Source organism: Phacochoerus africanus, chromosome 8 (assembly GCF_016906955.1).
Source record: "Phacochoerus africanus isolate WHEZ1 chromosome 8, ROS_Pafr_v1, whole genome shotgun sequence".
NCBI lineage: Eukaryota > Metazoa > Chordata > Mammalia > Artiodactyla > Suidae > Phacochoerus > Phacochoerus africanus.
Window position 1 is genome coordinate 166990455 of NC_062551.1, and position 19052 is coordinate 167009506.

Here is a 19052-nt window from a genome sequence, read left to right on the forward strand (position 1 = left end):
CAAGTGCTGCTACGGTGCCTTCCTGGCTTCCCAGAGCTGGACCCAGAGAGACCCGTGATGCCAGAGCCATCAGATGCCCCAGGAGCGGGAGCGGCACGGCTGAGCTCAGCCAGGGCGCTTTCCCATCCTGCTCCCCCCTGCCAGCCCTCTGCTCCTGCCCCCACCCCGACCCAAGCTCCTTTCCACAGCCGCCCATGGCCCACATCCACGGTGGCAACGGGAAAGGAAATAAGACACCACGCTGGTGGGGGAGGGGGCAGTCTGGCTTTTCATCTGAAGTTCAGACTGAAATCCTCAGTTCTCCAGCCTGATCATCCAGGACTGCAAGCCACCCAGAGGGAGTCATCGCTGTCTAGAGCAACAAAAGGGCAGATGCCTCAGCAAAGGGTGCGTGTGCCAAGGGGAGCCGGGAATCCCCCAGAGCCCGAGCCACACCCGCGGCTCTTCCCCAAAGCACCCCCATGTGAAAACCTGCAGTGCCGCATGGTCATCTGCCATGGATGGGACAGAAGACACTGGAAACACGCCTCTCCCGAGCTATGACCCCACCATGAAACCCCGCTTCCCTCTGACTGCTGGTCCTGGGTAAACAGAGGGGACAGAGAGGGCTTACCTGATGGTAAGTCTGAAAGATCATACAGACGGCACAATGGGGGGCCTGCTGGGCCATGGCCTCATTGAATTCCTTTTCCGCCTCAAAGTTGGCAGGTCGGTTCTGCCACAGCTGGCTCAGGGGCTTGGCCCAGGCCTCTGTCTCCTCGGCCTCCTCCTCGGGGGTCAGCTGTTCTGACATCTCTAGAAGGGGAAGCAGAGGCCTGAGTCGGTCACCACCTGCCCTGCACGCCTGCGGCTCTGCCTGGAGAGCAGATGAGCTCCGCCAAGGCTTCTGGCCCCAGCTTTGGACCAACCCGAGGTCTTCTACATTTCGCATGTGAACAAGCAGTGAGGTCCTGCTGCAGAGCACAGGGAACTGTATCCAACCACTTGTGGCAGAACACGATGGAAGAACACATGAGGAAAAGAAGGGGCGCACACGTGTGACTGGGTCACTCTGCTATAGGGCAGAGACTGACGCACTGTCAATCAACTGTCCTTCGATTTAAAAAGAAATTAAGGGAGGCGTTCCCGCGGGGGCACAGTGGAGATGAACCCAACTGGTATCCACGAGGACGCGGGTTTGATTCCTGGCCTCCATCAGTGGGTTAAGGATCCAGCGCTGCCGTGAGCTATGGTGTAGGTCACAGATGTGGCTTGGATCCCACGTTGCTGTGGCTGTGGAGCAGGCCAGTGGCCATAGCCCCAATTCAACCCCTAGCCTGGGAACTTCCATATGCCATGGGTGCGGCCCTAAAACAAACAAACAAAAACAAAACAAAACAAAAAATTAAGGGAGCTCCCCTAGCGGCTCAGCAGGAATGTACTTGACTAGTATCCATGAGGACTCGGGTTCAGTCCCTGGCCTCACTCAGTGTTGCCGTGAGCTGTGGTATAGGTCGTCACACATGCGGCTCAGGTCTGGCATTGCTGTGGCTCTGGCGCAGGCCGGCAGCTACAGCTCTGATTCAACCCATAGCCTGGGAATTCTCATACACTGCAGGTGCATGCAGCCCTAAAAAGACAAAAAATAAAAATTTTTAAAACTTAAAAAAAAAAAGAAGGAGTTCCTGTCGTGGTGCAGTGGAAATGAATCCAACTAGGAACCATTAGGTTGTGGGCTCAATCCCTGGCCTCACTTAGTGGGTCGAGGATCTGGCGTTGCCACAAGCTGTGGTGTAGGTCGCAGACGCGGCTCGGATCCCGCGTTGCTGTGGCTGTGGTGTAGGCTGGCAGCTACAGCTCCAATTCGACCCCTAGCCTGGGAACCTCCATATGCCCCAGGAGCAGCCCTAAAAAAGGCAAAAAGACAAAAAAATAAAAAATAAATTTACAAATTTTTTTAAAAAAAGCTCCTACGCACGACAGAGGCAAAGGGCAGAGGAAATTTTCAGGAGGCCTTCAGGATTTGGATGATGTTGTAGGGAGCCCTGCCACCCACAGCTACGCCCACTCCACCCACCTTCTCACTCCCTACCAGACAGGAACGCTCTCCAAGCGACCCCAGAGCCCTATGCAGAACAGCCCAAGGAAAGCTCTGGAACCTCCTTACAGGAAGTAGCTATCTATGCATTTACTTCTTACAACCTAAGCACAGTGCCCAGAATCGGTTATCGCCTCCACCTTCAGTCGCGTGGAATCCAAAGGGATCCGGCGGCCGCCCCCCCGCGGCCTCAGAGGAAGGCGCTGGGGCAGATTCAGGCCAGTGCAGACAACTCGCATCAATCCCCGCGAGCCCCATCGACCAGGCCCAGCTGGCAGACGTGATGCCCACACGCACGCGAGATGTTTTCCGCATCCCGGCAGACACGAGAGTGCGCGGGACAGGAGGGGAGACGCAGAAACAGACCGCTCGCGAGTGCAAGAGGAAAACTAACACGCCGACACCTGCTCGGCTTACACCACCCAAAGTGGCCAAAAATCACGCTACTGGTGAGTATGGAACGAGCGGCGCGGGGGACGTTCACACGCGCAGTGAAAACTGCCGGAACCGCACCTTCTCAGGCTCAGCGGGAAAGACGAACAGGACCCAGGATGAGGGGGTGATATGGACGTGCTGCCCGCTCCCCCAGGCTCGGGGGCAGAGAGGCTGATGAGACCGGCGCCCGCCACCCAGCCCTGGGCGTGAGCAAGGACCGCACAGCGAGGGCAGGGGCCGGGCAGGACACGCTCGCTGGGTGGATCGTCCTGGTCTGCAGGCTCCGGGCAGCAGCGGAGCCCACGCTGAGCCCGTGGTGACCACTCCCCAAGCTCCGGCGACACGTGCCCCGGTTCCCTCCCCAGCCGGCAAGCCCCGTCTCCTGCACAGGCTCTCCTTCCTTAGGCCTCCTAAGCCCGGCCTCCTCGCCCTCCCCGAGGGGCAGACCGCCTCTGCAGCCCAAGTCGATGGCCTCTGAATACGGGCTGCTAAAACCCAACAGGGAGACTCTCCACTGAGGCTTCCCGGCTCCCACCACCCTCAGCACTCCGTGCCCCTCGGCCCATCCCCACACCCGGCAGGTGGGACCCACCCCCCCCCAGTTCAGACCCTCATGTCTCATCAGCTAGGACAAAAGCCCCACTCCCTCTCAAGATGCAACGCTAGGAACATGCCAACGCTTTTTTTTTTTTTTGTCTTTTTAGAGCCGCACCAGGGGCACACAGAGGTTCCCAGACTTCCACATGGGGTCGCATCAGAGCAGCTGCAGCTGCCAGCCTACACCACAGTCACAGCAACGTGGGATCTGAGCCACACCTGCGACCTGCACCACAGCTCACAGCAAAGCCGGATCCTTAACCCACTGAACGAGGCCAGGGATGGAGCCCACGTCTTCGTGGCTGCTCGTCGGGTTCACTACCGCTGAGCCACGACGGGAACTCCTCTCCCGTAGATCCGACCGGGTCGCTCCTCTGCTCCTAGAACACTTGGCCAGAGCCTGGAGCGCCCACGCGCAGGCAGAGGCCGCCCTCCCTGGCTCACAGCCACCTCTCCTCTCCCTCTCATCCTCACTCCCTGGCCTGGCCCTGTAACTCTAGCCGCACCAGCGGGTTCCGGTTCCGCGGAATATACCTCCCCGCTTGTCTTCTTCACCCCCGTGGCCTTTCTGCCTGGGCTACCATCTCCTCTCCAGACAGCTCTTCCCCTGGCGGTCTGCCCTGCTGTCCTGGGAGCGTCTTGAGGCCACCGACATATCTTCGTTATCTTTGTAGCCACATATTCAGCACAGGGCTTGGCATTTGCTGTCCTAAAATAAATCAGCCTTCTACCTCCTGAGAGAAGAGAGGAAGGAAGCTGCAGGCAATTATCGCCTATGAAGTACCTTCCAGGATACTCCAGACCCATCATGACATCTGACGATGAAAGAACTATCCTGAAACCCTGCCCTCTGTGGAGTACCTGGGAGAAGAGCTAAGCCCCAGGCCCGCCCCTGGCCCCGAGCTTGGTCTCCTGAGCACTTTTCAGAGGAGGCCCTAACGCCGCGAGACCTGGTTCCTCTGGAGAAGAGTGAAACCACGGCTTACCGTCGTCACTGACGCAATCCTGCAACACGAGTGGGTGATGGCGGGGGAGCTTGCTTAAGGGCTGACGGCGGCCCTTGGACTTCTTACTCTCCTCCAAGGAGAACATGTCGTCATCCGCAACCTGGGCAAACCACAAGAAGGAGTCAGATCGGTCTCGCCGCCACCTGGGGACATGGCAGACGTCCGCCTTCCAAGGAAAATCAAAGGAAAGAACGAGGCAGAGACACACAAAGACACACGAAACCAGGGAGTTCCCTCCTGGCTCGGCGGGTTAACAATCTGGCACTGTCACTGCTGAGGCTCTGGTTACAGCTGTGGTGTGGGTGTCAACCTCTCTAACCTGGGAACTTCCATGTGCTATGAGTGTGGCCAAAAAAAAAAAAAAAGGGGGGGGGGGGAAGAAAGAAATACAAAACCAAACACAGGAGTTCCCGCTGTGGCTCAATGGGTTAAGAACCAAACAGTCTTCTTGAGGATGTTGGTTCAATCCCTGGCCTTGCTCAGTGGGGTAAGGATCCTGCTTTGCTGCAAGCTGCAGCACAAGTGACAGATGCGGCTCGGATCCAGTGATGCTGTGGCTGTGAGGCAGACCCCGGCGACATCCATATGCCACAGGTGAGCCTGTAAAAGGAAACACTAACACACACACAGAAAAGCCCTGTCTCAGAAAAAGCCAAAATGACAGTGCCACGCAAAGCAGTCTAAACTAGGAACACGCAAACATTTTAGAGCAAACCCTGCTCCTCATAAGCAGGTCCTGACCTTCTCGGCAGCAGGCTGAGACAAATGCAGCAAAAATAAACCCACTGAAGCCCTGACGAGCCATGCCTCCTCCCCTAAGCGCATGGTCAGGAGCCTGTGCCTGAGAGCCCCCGAGAAGCACCAGGGGCCAGCAGCACCTGTTACAAAGTGCCAGGCAGCTGGGCCATCCAGGTTGGAAAGGCTAGAGAACATTCAAAGGAGTCTGGAGTGGCTGACCCACTAAAAAGAAAATAGGCCAACTTCTCCTCCACTGTGGAGACCTCAGCTCTAGCTGATGCTATTCACGCCTCTTCTCCAGGGGAGAACACCAGCCAGGACGGAGCGTCTACACCCCGGTCCAGCTGCAGCAAGAGAGGCTGGGCCAACGCCACATTTACAAATGTCAGAGCAAGGGCACCTGGGTTTGAGGTGTACAGCACTGGAGCAGATACACCACATCAGAGTCTCTTTCCTTCTTTTTAGGGCCACACCTACAGCACACGGAAGTGCCCAAGCGAGGGGTCGAACAGAACTGCAGCTGCCGGCCACAGCCACAGCCACAGCCACGCAGGGTCCAAGCCACATCTGCCGCCTACATCACAGCTCACAGCAATGCCAGATCCTTAACCCACTGAGGGAGGCCAAGGCTTGAACCCGCATCCTCGTGGGTACTAGTCAGGCTCGTTACCACTGTGCCACAACGGGAACTGCCAACTTCTTTCTAATTGACATATTTAAAACTTGGTTATACTGACATTAGGGTTAGAGCAAAACTCATCAAGAGAGGAAATGAGGCCTGGAAGACGGCCACTTCTCGACTGTGACAAAAGCCAACGCCTTAGAGCACTGCAGAGAAGTGGCAGCACTGCAGTGCCACCACGGTGAAGGGACACCGGGCCTGCAGGCTCCACGTGCAACGACACAGAAGCCCAGGGCTGAAAGCCCACACTTGGAATGTCCGAAAAACCCAAACGCTGAGCAGACCACCTCCAGGCAGAACAGAGCCTGATCCTCCCAACACAAATCAAGTGTCTATTTGCCCATTCACTCAACAAACATTTACCCAGACGCTACCGAGGCCAAAGGGCTGCCCAGGGAAGGGAGGTGTGGAGAAATGGGACCGTGGGATGCGAGCCTGGCTGACGGAGTGAGGACGCCCGCAGCAGTGCAGGGAGCTTCACTCCTGAGATTCGGGGAGACTAAAAAGACCACAGACTTTCGACCAGGTCCGAACAACACCGACCCTCTAAAGCAGTGGTTTCCCACATGCTCATCAAGAGGGCCCCTCAAAAGCCTCCGTGGGCATGAACAGGTGGGGCTCTGAGCCCATTTCCACTCTAACCACGAAAGCCTTGCTTTTGATTGACAGTTTTCAAATGAGTAAGATGTCACCTAAAGAAGGGGTTCCTGGGAAGTTCCCGTTGTGGCTCAATGGGTTACGAACCTGACTATCCATGAGGATGCATGTTCGATCCCTGGCCTCCCTCAGTGGGTTAAGTAGCTGGCGTTGCTATGAGCTGTGGTGCAGGTTGCACACGAGGCTCGGATCTGGTGTGGCTGTGGCTGTGGCTGTGGCTGTGGCTGGCAGCTGCAGGTCTGATTTGACCCCTCGTTTAGGAACTTCCTGTGCCCCAAGTGCGGCTCTTAAAAAAAGGGGTGGGGAGTTCCTTGCCTAAAACAAACTGGAAATAACAAATTTATTTGTTTGGTTTTTGTCTTTTTGCCTTTTCTAGAGCCGCTTCCGTGGCATATGGAGATTCCCAGGCTAGGGGTCAAATCGGAGCTATGACCACCGGCCTACGCCAGAGCCAAAGCAACGCAGGATCCGAGCCGCGTCTGTTACCTACACCACAGCTCACGGCAATGCCGGATCCTTAACCCACTGAGCAAGGCCAGGGATCGAACCCGCAACCTCATGGTTCCTAGTTGGATTCGTTAACCACTGCGCCACGACGGGAACTCCCAAATTTGTTTGTGTTACCATGGAAATTAAAAATGTAGGGACATGCACCCCAATACATGTGTACTTACTGATGAATTCTATACACTAATGTACTTATCCACACTTTAAAACAAAAACAGACTGTAAAAGGATTAAAATAAAAATAAGGTTCCGTTACTTGATTCCTGTACCCCTATCATCTTGCCTCCCCTACTTGGAAGACTGACTAGACAACAGGTGTGAGGTGAGGCCACCTCAACGTGAGACGTGGCAGAGACCAGGAAGCATAAAAGCCTGTGAAGAAAGGAAGCCGAGAGGGTGGAGACTTCGAGCCTGGGTCTCCAAGGTGAGAGAGACGAAGAGGACCGGGGGAGCAGCAACGAGCCAAGTTAGGTACATGCTGCGTATGGGCCACCGGAGCCCATCTTGGGTCCTTCATCTGGAAACACCCAAGGGGCAGGAAGAAATTGGGACTGGGAGTTCAGAAAGGAGTCAGGGCGAGAGCGGTGCGGCTGGGAATCCTCAGTGTCAAGCTCAGACTTCAAACTGTAGAACGGAGAGGGTCAATGGAGGGTAAGCTGACCGGAGCCCACGCCTTCCAGCGCAGGAGGGAGAGGAAGGAAGGAGATTCGCAAGAAACCCTAAAAGCAAGACGGAGCGCCTTGGACGGGAAAATTCAGTCTAAAGAGCACGCAAGAGGAGCTCCCATCGTGGCGCAGCGGAAACGATTCCGACTCGGAACCATGAGGTTGCGGGTTTGATCCCTGGCCTCGTTCAGTGGGTTAAGGATTCCGCGTTGCCGTGAGCTGTGGTGAAGGTCACAGACACAGCTCAGATCTGGAGTTGCTGTGGCTGTGGTGTAGGCCGGCGGTCACAGCTCCGATTGGACCCCTGGCCTGGGAACCTCACATGCCACAGGTGCGGCCCTAAAAAATACAAAAGGACCAAAAAAAAAAAAAAAAAGACTACGCACGAGCTGAGCAGACAGTGACCACAGGGCTCAGCAACTGAAAGGTGCCGGGTTTTGAGAGCTAAGTTCTAGGAGACGCACAGAAAGAAACCAGGGAGTGAATGCATCACGCCGACCATTTCTGAGAAGACCGCGGGAGGGAGCGGATAACCTGAGAAGGAAACTTCCTCCCACTGTATTTTAGGATTCGGGCTTTGTGAGTATGGTTTTGCGGGTGGGGAAGAAGCCTGTGAAGGGAGAGATGCCAGGGAGATAAGACCGCAGTGAAATAACGGTCCCTCAAAGAGGGACTCGCCTAATCCCTGTGCGTAGGGTCGGATTAACAGGACAAAGAACTGAAAACACCAGCATCCTGACGTCTGGGGTCTGGTCGGCCGAGCACTCAAACAGTGCTGAGCAAAGGGGAAGGGAGTCCCCGGCCAGGCGCTACTGCTGCTGGCGAAGGTGTGAAGAAAAGGCAGAGACGTGGACTCCCTTCCAACCCGCCCCTGGGCCTCCGGGAAGGAACACAGCCCTGCCCTTGGCACCAGGCTTCAGCCTTCCGAAGAGCCAGAAGACAGCCAATCTGTGTTGTTTTAAAATGCTAAGTTTGTGCAACTTGTCTTTAGCAACGGAAAATGAATGTGGGGGGAAGAGGTGAGAACGAACCAGTCTGTAGGCAGATACTGGAAGAGGCGGGGGGCCGGGATCACGGCACCAGAACTCCGCCCCCTCTGTCCACATCTGTTTAAGCCAAATGCCAGCGTGCCCTGACTGGCGCTGCGGCAGCAGAGACAAGGGGACACGATCTCTGACCTCGAGGAGCTTACAACCCAGCCAGAAGGGGTCTGTCTGCCCTTCCTGCGACCACCACGCTGCCTCTGACCAAATCTATTCAAACATGTGGACATCCTCCGGCTAAACACTCCCCCTGCCATTCCTCACGGTGCTACCGTTCCCCGCAATGTACTCCCCTTTCTAAATTCCCACGGGATTTCACATAAAGAGTTGGGTTCAAACCCCGATTCAACCAATTAGCCACGAGCGCCTGGGCAAGAAGCAACCCAGCAGTGAACCGAGATAAACGGAGGGCACTTGCAGCACATCGGGAAGGATCGAGCATCGTCACCGAAGCAGTTCTTGTGGCTGCTGTGGTGCAGATTCGATCCCTGGCCCGCACCTTTCACATGCTGTGGACACAGCCCAAAAAACAGAAACAAACAAAAAAGAGGTAATGGGCACTGCCCTCCAGAGCCTGGAGACTCTCCCAGGCCCCTGCCGGCCAGAGAGCTGGCGCGCAAAGCTCCGAGCTCTTTGCTGCCCCTCTAACGTAGCGCAGCCAGGTCAAGGCCAATGTTCCCGGTGGCGTTTGTTCTGCACAGAGAGGAACCAGTGTCCTCTCTCCTTTGGGGACCTCACTTTTGCAAAGGGGCCTAAACTACCACGACCTTCCGCAGCAGACGTTCAGGAGTCAGCCACCCAGGCCCCTTCAGCAGGGCCCTTGACACAAGGCGGTGGCACACACTGAACGGCGAGAAGCCGAAAGTACACCTTGGGGGACGCTTAAAGTTGGAGGGAGAGCCACGAAGGTGCTCTCCAAAACCCGGCTGTTTCCAAATACGGACATGGTGCTGTCACACCTCTCCAGGGACCAGCAGGGCATCTCAGCTTCTGCAGAAGCCTCGACTGTCAGTCTGCCATCCCCCCGGCCCCGTCAATCCTGATGCCAGCGTCCTACCGAAGCCAACCTTCCATTCACTCCACCCACGTTTCCAGAGGCTCCTGAGCCTCGCCCTGGGAACCTTGCCGGTGCCCCAAGAAGCAAGGCTGAACGCGGCCCAGGACCTGACTCCCACAAGTGCGTCTTCACCAGCGTGTGACAACCACACTGGGACCAAGACTGTCCCAGAAAAGGAGCCAAGTGCAGTGGGGCCTGGAAGGAGAAAGGAAGTAGCAGGGAAGCAATGAAGGGTCTCTAGGAGTGGTGGCTTTGAGACGGGCTGGGCCCCAACAAGCTGAGGACTCTTCCCCAAGAGACAACTGTCTCTTCCCACCCCAAAACCGTCGCGGCCTGGTGACAGCCACACCAGACCCCCGAGCTGTACACTAAAAAACCGGTGCAAGTATGAGCTTCTGTCCTATCTATGTGACCACATTAAAGGACCGCCCCCCCAGCCCAGAGCCCCAAGATCGGGCGCTACCTGCGCCCCACTACCTCCCCCTTCCCCTTCCAACACAGGCCCAGGGGGCTGTGGCTGCCTTCCATCCCTCCTCCCCTGGCTCTGGACACACCACCCTCTCCTGGGGCCCCAGACCTCTCTCTGGCTGCCCCTCTCCCACTGCCCTTCTCCTTCCCGGGCGCTCTACCTGCACGCGCCCCACAGGCCAGCCCGGCTGCACCCCCGATTCCCGCAGGCGAACGTCACTCCCAAGCCTACAGACCCTTCTGGGCGTCAGGTTGAACACGGAGGTCTTCACAGCCTGCCTCACGAGCAGGTCACACTCCGCACGCCCCAAAGTGAACTCCCGTCCTGAGCCACACCCGACACCTTCACCTCTCCTGCCACCTCCAGTCTCCACTGATACACCTCTGTCCTCCAGGAAGGACCTCGAGCCTGGATCCCAAGCCACCCCGACACTGCCACCCACTCACCCCACACGAGCCCCCAGCCCGCAGCTCCTACCTTCCAAGCAGCACCCCTGCCGCCACCACCCAGCTCTGGCCCTCGCGCCTCTCAGACTAAAGGAGCAGAGTCTGAAACCATTCCCCTAGGGCGAATCTTTTGTTCCTCCTTTCCTGAAGTATTTGATTATAAAAATAACACGCTATTCATAAAAAGCATTCAAACAACTTATAAATGTAGGAAGTAAAAAATCATCCCTAATTCCACCCTCCAGGGAAACTTTGCTATTTCTAATTTTGCCCTGCTTTCAAAATAATCTTCCAAAACACCAATGCAGAGCTTAAAACACTCTTCACTAGGCAATCTAAAGAACTAACATGGTTTTTTTGTTTTGTTTTGTCTTTTTCAGGGCCGAACCTGCGGCATATGGAGGTTCCCAGGCTAGGGGTCGAATCGGAGCTACAGGTGTCGGCCTACACCACAGCCACAGAGCGCCTGATCCTTAAGCCACTGAGTGAGGCCAGGGAGCAAACCCGCAACCTCATGGTTCCTAGTCGGGTTCGTTAACCCCTGAGCCACGACGGGATCTCCAAGAACTGACACGGTTTCTTCAGTGAGTCTGTGGAGGGTGGATAGAGGGGCACTGCCCTAGATTTAGGCTGATTTAAGACACATAATAAACATTAAGGTGTAAGATGGACTAAATCTTGACTCAGACAAACCTACTCTAAAATAAATTGTGTTTGGAGTAGTGGGGAAATGGGACTGTGAACTGGGTTATTAGATGAGGCAGAGAATTCCTGTGATTTGTTAGGTCTAATAATGACACTGGTGCATGTGGAACACGGATGAACCTGGCCATCACCACACTCCGGGAAATAACTCAGAGAGAGAGAGACACACCGTGTATGTTATCACTCGAAGGTGGAATCCGGAAGAACGATGGCAATGAACTTACTTACCAACAGGAACAGACTCGGACACAAAACCCTAACTTAGGGCCACCAAAGGGCAAAAGACAGGAGGGATGAATTAAGAGTTTGAGGTGAACACACACAACACCAGACAAATAAGGAGGACCTGCTGTATCGCACAGGGAAATACATTCAGTATCTTGCAATCAACTAAAAGTGGTTTTTAAATAATGGCACAGGGTGATTAAGAAAACTCCCATCACTTTTCAGAGATGCACACCGAGAAGGGAAAATCCACCGACACCTGGAGCTGTCATCAGATACTTCGGTAAACTCCCAAAGAAGGGCAGGGGGAGATGGGCGTTCCCTGGGGGCCTCGGGGATCCGGCACTTTCACTGCAGGGGCCCGGACTTGATCCTTGGCCCAGGACCTTCCCCACGCCATGGTTACAGCTCCCCACCACACCCCCCGAAAAGCAAATGTGGCAGAATATCGACAGCTATTAAACCCTGGTGATGAGTATCTGTGGTTCATTGTATTATTCCGTATGCATCTTTGTGTGTTAAAAAAAAAAAAAGTGTCGTGGAAATCTTCAATTTCCAAAAACACACAGCAGGGAACTGTCCACTGTCTGTTCTCCAGGCCATGACCCTCACGTCAAAGGGCCTCAGAGCACAGGCAGGGCTCCAGGACCCGGCTCCGGACACCCCCACCTTCACCTCCCAAGGTGCTCGCGTGCCGTCCGCCCGAGACCAACAAAACCACGGCGGCCGTCCGCGTGCTCGGACCTTGACATCAGCCGTCATCGCCAAAGAGAGCCCCTCCTCCCCAGACTCCCTCCCCAACGTCCCGCCCGCCAACCACCCCCTTCCCCCGCAGTCTCTCTGAACGCCTCAGCCCAGCGCCAGGCCAAGCTACCGCTTCCACCTCTGCGGCAGTGCCCACCATGAAGCACGAGAATGCCCTGCTCACACCGGTCTGCTCGCCGGGACTACGACCTCCCCGGAGGCACAGTCCTAGCCCAGAGGAGCCGCAGGAACCACTGCAGAGCAAGTCGAAGGGGCCGAGCAGCCAGGATGTCAGTGAACCTCAGGGACTTCAGAGCTGCCGGCACACCAAGGGGAGGTAGGAGAGACGGCCCGTGGCAGAGCCGAGAGGACAGAGCCGCGACGACGTCACCGTGACGTGTCTTGTGCAGTCCGTGCGTCCTGGTTTGTGCACAGCTCGCAGAGGTGAGCGTGAGAGGGGCCTGCCCGGGAGGCTGAACTGAGGGAAAATGAGCAGCAGGGCCATCTGGTCACAGGTTAGAAGCCACTTTCTAAAGTGACAATAAAGTGACCTTCTGAACTCCGTATGCCTGCCTCTCGTATCCGTTACCTAACTGGTTCCTGATTTGGGAGGAAAAGAGACGTCTGCTACCAAAACCCCACAAAAACTTGACTTTGTGGTAAGATGAACTTAGCAGTTACAGTCTGAACAACACGTATAAAGTGCTTGCTGTTGTCAGCTGCTTTTGTGGTTGTGCCTGCACCTGGAAGCAAAAAAGTCAGAAGGGGGGACTCCTGACGGCCTAGCAGCGAAGGATTGGAGCGGTCACGGCTGCGGCTCAGGTCTGATCCCTGGCCTGGGACTTCCGCGCGCTGCAGGCACAGCCAAAAAAAAAGAGAGGTCCGTCGGGAGGACGCGGTCAAAGAAGGCCAGCGTGGCCTGCAGGGCGACGGCAGGATGAACAAGAGGGCACAGAGCTTTGTGAAGGAGAGCTGGCATGTGGCCACGGGGCACATCAGGGGATCTGCCGTGGTGCCCGGCCCGCGGAGAAGGGGACTCTACAGAAATTGAGCCCTGAGATTCAGAGGAGGCGCAAAGAAAATTACACGGGTGTTGATGACAGGGGACAAACCCACCACGGAAAGGCCCTGCGAAAACCTAGAGGACCTGTAACCTGGACAAAGCGCCAGTGCTCCGACCAGACACAAAGCCAACAAGCCAGATGTTAACATGTAAAGACAACGGGTACACACGGGGGCTGCGAAGAGTGTTGTGTTCACAGACACTTTCAAAATGCTTCCTAAGAGAAAACTTTCAGAAGATAAACTCTTCAAGGAAAAAGAAAGAGAATGCGGAATAAAGGAGACCGTCTCAAGTTCCCCTCGTGCCCAGCGGAAACAAATCCAACCAGAACTACGAGGTGGCGGGTTCGATCCCCGGCCTTGCTCGGTGGGGTGAGGATCCGGCGTTGCCGTGAGCTGGGGTGCAGGTCGCAGACAGCTCAGATCTGGCATGGCTATGGCTGTGGTGTGGGCTGGCAGCTACAGCTCCGATTCGACCCCTAACCTGGGAACCTCCACATGCCACGAGTGTGGCTCTAAAAAGACCTTCTGCTCTGACTTCTACCATCCGCCAGGGACCCCAGCCCATCCCCGACCTCAGCTGCAACCTCTCCCACGCGCTGTGAGGCTGGGGAGAGGGGTCACCTGGTTCGCCTGAGTCACCTGCACCCATGGCGGCCCTGTGCCTTTCTACACAGAACAAACAGAAAACACAGCTTTTGGTGAAGTGTGTCCTAGGAGGAAGCCTGAACAAACACACCCACATCTAGGGCTCTGGAACTCCAAAGGGACACTGCCAGCAGTGTTATGCGGCGGCGAGATGACCCCACGGGGGGAGTGGAGGGAGAACTCCCACGAGGGCCTAGCGTTGAGAAAGGCCACCTCGCTCCCAACCCTCAACCACCTGGGCTGCAACCACAGCCACTCCAACCCTTGTGCCGCAAAGGCAAGGAGGGTCAGAGGAGGCGCCCAACTCGGCTGAAGATCTGCTGAGGCCGCTGAGGCTTAAAACAATTCTTAGGAACAACAGTCACATGGGGACACATGGGGAACGGAGCCAATGCCACCTGGCTTTTTTTTGCGCGACACGGCTGCAGACTGGAGGTCCACCCCGAGGGTCTCTCCTGCCATCTGAGACCCTGCAGCAGCCCAGCCCCAGAACCAGCTCCCGCCAGGACAGCCCCCTCCCCGTCCCCGTCCCCTGAGCCCAGACCTCGGCCAGCTCCCGCTCGCTGATGCCCCTGCTGGCGCTGCCTTTCTTCCTCGTGCACGGCTCTCCCACGGTGACCCTGCCGTCCCCTCTGGCGTAGCTGTGCACGGTGAGAACTCCTGTTTGCCCCTGGGCTTGGCAGGACAGAGGCTCACTGGCTTCTGAATCGGAAGAAACAGAATCCCGTGAGGAACCGGAGCCCAGGCTGGAAGACGACTTCTTGGAGCCTGAGAAGACGAGGCGTCCCCCGAGAGAAGCTGGATTCACAGAAAGATCCAGGGCGGCCGCTTCCTGCTCCTCCTCCTCCTCCTCCTCCTCCTCCTCTTCCAGCTTGACATTTTTAAGCTCCTCAAACTTGACTTCGGTGGAGTCGGAATAATCTGAAACACACAGACTCGTTGGACAGAGCCCACTTCCTCCTCCTGCGCATCCCAACCCCGAGGAAGGCGGAGGGACACAGCGCCAGGAGAGCGGGAGGCGCGCGGGGCCTGGCTGCGGAACTCTGCTTCCTCACCCACGGGCCACGGGGTGATCTGGGCAGAGCTGCTCAGCCTCTCTGGGCCTCCAGTCTCGTCCCCTCTTAACGCAAGGATACCTCCCCCTATCTCCCGGGCTTGTCGATAAGACCGCGGAGCACACACGGGAGCACAGCCTGGCACAAGGCAGACAGTAGGCACCAGCTGCCACCTCCTCAGACGTCTCCTGCAGCTCAGCAGCTCAGAAGAGACCTGGCGAACCCAGACTAGAAAGTCTGCTCAACAGAAGGCCGCCGGGCCTGGGTCTGAGTCCACAGTGCCGACTGCTCTCAGCAGACACACCGAGATGCTGACAACGCAGAGATTCACCCTGAGCCGAGACTGACACGAGCCCTCTCCTGATACGTCCAGGCTCAGTAAACCATCCCTCTCCTGGCACGTCCAGGCTCAGTAACCATCCGAGGGACGCTTTGCGACACTGTGTGGACCCCGCCATCCCTTCCTAAGACGCGTGCCTTCCTAAACACAAGCCCTCAAGCGTCTCCAAGCAAACCCGGGCGGCCGGCGGTCCCCAGCCCCCAGCCTCAGTCCTTCTTAGGCTGCCCCCTCCCCTCCCCCCCCGTAACACACCTGTCTGGACCCTTCTCGACCCTGTGCTCAAATCACTGGCAATCACGACCGGCTCCTCCGGGCCTGTGCCCACCGCCACTCCCCTCGGGGATCCCCCTCCCGTGTCCCCCAAGTCTGTCGGGGAGGATCTGGTTCGTGGTCCCTCCACCAGGCAAAGGGAGAGGAGCACGGGGGCCATTCCCCCTGTTCCCTGGCCACCTGGGGCCCTAACCTCCATGCGGCCCGTGCTCCCACCAGGCCCCTGACCCCGTCTCCCCGTCTCCTCGTCTGGGACCCTGCGCTCTCGCAGAACAGAACGGTTAGGGCTGCGCGAAAACCCCCGTAACCACTGACCTGGGCCGCTGAGACCGTCCTCCACGGGGCGCACGGAGCTGTGGGTGGGCCTCACGGGAGCCAGGGCGGCCTGGCACGCCACCAAGTCGTACTGTCCGGAGCCCAGCTCCTCCTTGGGGAAGAGCTCACTCTGACTCACCTCCTGCGGTATCTCGAGGCAGACTCGGTGCCTCTTTGTCCCGATTCGGTGCTTGGCCAGGCTGAAAGGAGCAGGCCTTGTGAGGAGCCCTGCACACACCGCTGATAAACGCAGCCGCCCTCCACCCGAAGCAAACGGCCCAGGCCTGATGGGCCTGCTTCGCCCCTGGTGCTGCCCGAGACGAGGGACTCCACCCCCCGGGGCCTGTTCCATCAAGGCAGGGAGGGATGTCACCACCCACCTCCCAGGTGTGTTGGGAGGCTTAAAAAAGGTGCCCTGAGCACCTGGCATGAGGCAGGTGCCCTGTAAACGTCCCTCCTTTTGTCCCCACGTGGCCCAGGGTAAACTCTGCTCAGAGGACAGGTCCTCTAGCTCAGACCCCAATGACACCAACCTCTGCCTACCCCTGCCCTTGTGAGGCTCATTCTCTACCACTCTTTTTTGCTTTTTTTTAATTTTCAGGGCTGCACCTGTGCCATATGGGGATTCCAGGCTGGGGGTCGAATCGGAGCTGCAGCTGCCAGCCTACGCCACAGCCACAGCAATGCCAGATCCAAGCTGTGTCCGCGACCTACACCACAGCTCACAGCAACGCTGGATCCTTAACCTACTGAGCGAGGCCAGGGATCGAACCTGCAACCTCACGGATGCTAGTCGGATTCATCTCTGCTGAGCCACAACAGGAACTCCCACCCTCTCCTTTTTAAAGAGGCTCTCACATGACAATGAAAAACTAGCTTTGATAGCTGAGGGAGCCAGGCTCTCGCATGACGGCACCCTCACATCACGTGACCCTCATGCGCCAGACTAAGGCCCACACAGCGAGGCTCTATCACGGCCGGATGGCAGCCCTAGGATGGGCCTGGATGCCACACGGAGATCCTGGGGGCTCTACCAAGAAAACCCCTCAGCTGTGCTCAAACACCCTCCTCAGAAGGAGCCTCCCGCAGGTTACAAAAACCACCCGGACGCCCTCCCTCAGGCAGCGGGGCCCCGAGGGCTGCGGGGTTACCTTCTCTTCAGGTCGCCCTCCTCTCCGTCCTCCACCCCCTCCATGTCGGCCTCCTCCAGGCAGTCCTCCTCGTTCTGGGCTCTCGGGGGCAGCTCACTCTCCTTGAGAAACTCGGCCGCTTCTGGCGTGGGCAGAGTGTGGTCGATAACCGCGCTGTCCTTGCCCGCTTTCCAGAGCTTGTACCTCTCCGGCTGGAACTTCCTCACAAACACGTCCATGGAGATCTTCACCATGTCCTTCCTGCAGGAGCACTGCCGCGGGCGCCACAAGAGCTGCAGGTGAGGCGCGCCCTCCACCCGACCCACCCCCGCCCTGCCCTCCCAGCGGCAAAGACCCAAACCACGTGGCTTCCCAGGCTGAGGGCCTAAGGTCCCTGCAGAGCCGTCAAACATGGAGGGGGGCAAAAAAAGAAAAAAAGGGGGGGGGGGGGACGTGTGGCACCAGGGTGAGTCCTCCCAGACACCAACTAGGGCGTGTGGAGAACAGTTAGCTCTGAAGCCGGGCATCAGACCCTGGACAATCACCGCCCACCTTCCCTGTGACGCCCAGCCAAGCCGGGACCACGTGTGCATGCCCACTCCCGGCCAAGCCTCCGTCCTGCTGCCTCCTCCAAGTAAAAGGGAGCCCCCGGCAGAGAAACCCCGGTGGCTACAGCAAGAAAGAGCACTGTGTGTGCGTGTGGTGGGAAGGGTCAGTGGACTCAAGCAGGGAAACCTCTCTTTCTCCAACCCCAGTGTGAACGACTTTCTTGTTGTTGTCGTTGTTGCTATTTCTTGGGCTGCTCCCACGGCATATGGAGGGTCCCAGGCTAGGGGTTGAATCGGAGCTGTAGCCACCGGCCTACGCCAGAGCCACAGCAACGCGGGATCTGAGCCGCATCTGCAACCTACACCACAGCTCACGGCAACGCCGGATCGTCAACCCACTGAGCAAGGGCAGGGACCGAACCCGCAACCTCATGGTTCCTAGTCGGATTCGTTAACCACTGCGCCACGACGGGAACTCCATGAACGACTTTCTTAAAAGCCTCCACGACACAAGACGCTGGCACTGCTACACATCCCCTGCCGCTCTGCTTCCCAAGTCCAGCAGCCCAGAGCTGTGTTCCAGACACCGGGCAGCGAGCTGAGAAGAGCGGCTGGCCCAGTCATTTTCAGACAGGGGGACTGCAGCAAGAAACCCAGCCGACTTACCAGCACAGCCTGTTTGCCATACTCGATCCAGCGGCGGGTCGCAAAATTGGTGGACTCGGCACAGTTGAAGCCGTGGTTGAAGCCGGCGTGGTAGCCGTAAGGGAACGTGATCATGAATTCGCCCGCTTCCTGAGTCACCTGTTAGGAGAGAGGACGCGAAGCAGCTGCAACAAAGGGCAGATGTCCACGGACCTGGGACTCTGGGCTCCAGCTCGGCCACAGCCTCTTTTGGACAGGTCACAAACCACGGGGGACCTGGCGTCTTCCGTGACACGCGAAGCCCTCCTCCCACATCAGACGGTACAGAGTGACTCCTACAGATGAACACTGCTGAAAGGGGCTGGCCCTCCTCAGGCACCAGGAAGGCGGCAGCCCACCTTTAAGGCACTGAGATGGGTGTTTAAAGACGGGCTCTGGCCCCACCTGGCACAGAGGCGCAACACAGAACACAAGGGGTGGTTTCCGTGTGCGGCTACAGCCCGCGGTGTGCAGACCCACTCACCTTGTCAAAGGGAATCCCGTATTTCTTCAGCATCAGAGGGGAAATCAAGGTCATCTTATGGCGGAGAAAGGCCTCGCAGCTTTGAGCGCTGCCTGGGAAAAAGCCTGTTTAATCGGAAAGGGGCGCCGTTAGCACATGGCTCCACACTGGCTCCATCAGCGCATCTCATCAGAACGGCCAGGAGGACAGGTCGCCCGCATGAGCCCCCCGGCTCCCCGTCGCTTCAGGCCAATCCTGAGATTCAGCAACGAGCCTCTGGGCCGTCTCCCGGGGCGGCTGCTACAGGGTAACCACGTTCTGTTTGGGAGATGGCCCAGCTGCCTCTGCTCTTCTCCCGAGCTCTGTGTCCTCAAGCCTCTGTTAGGACAGAGCTACAGCACACACGACCCGTGGGGCGGCTTCTCTAGAGCCACACATGTACCGCTAAAGTTCACGTCAGCGAAGAACAAAGCATAATTCTGA

At 57.4% G+C, this 19052-nt stretch overlaps 1 protein-coding gene across 4 annotated transcripts in view; it reads right to left on the reverse strand.

Annotated features, from left to right (window-relative positions):
* KDM4A (lysine demethylase 4A) overlaps positions 1-19052 on the reverse strand; it is a 44315-nt gene that overhangs the window by 14090 nt on the left and 11173 nt on the right. For 3 of the 4 annotated variants that reach the window (XR_007136200.1, XM_047789367.1, XM_047789368.1), the window contains exons 7-13: positions 18591-18694; positions 18089-18226; positions 16896-17146; positions 15745-15944; positions 14309-14685; positions 4096-4216; positions 614-795 (exon numbers count right to left, since the gene is read on the reverse strand). Coding sequence is in view for 3 of the 4 variants with exons in the window: in XM_047789367.1 (XP_047645323.1) it covers positions 614-795; positions 4096-4216; positions 14309-14685; positions 15745-15944; positions 16896-17146; positions 18089-18226; positions 18591-18694 (1373 nt within the window). In the remaining variant the exon portion in view is untranslated. Of the gene's footprint in view, positions 1-613; positions 796-4095; positions 4217-14308; positions 14686-15744; positions 15945-16895; positions 17147-18088; positions 18227-18590; positions 18695-19052 lie in introns of those variants that run through there. The other variant, XM_047789369.1, reaches the window with a different exon arrangement.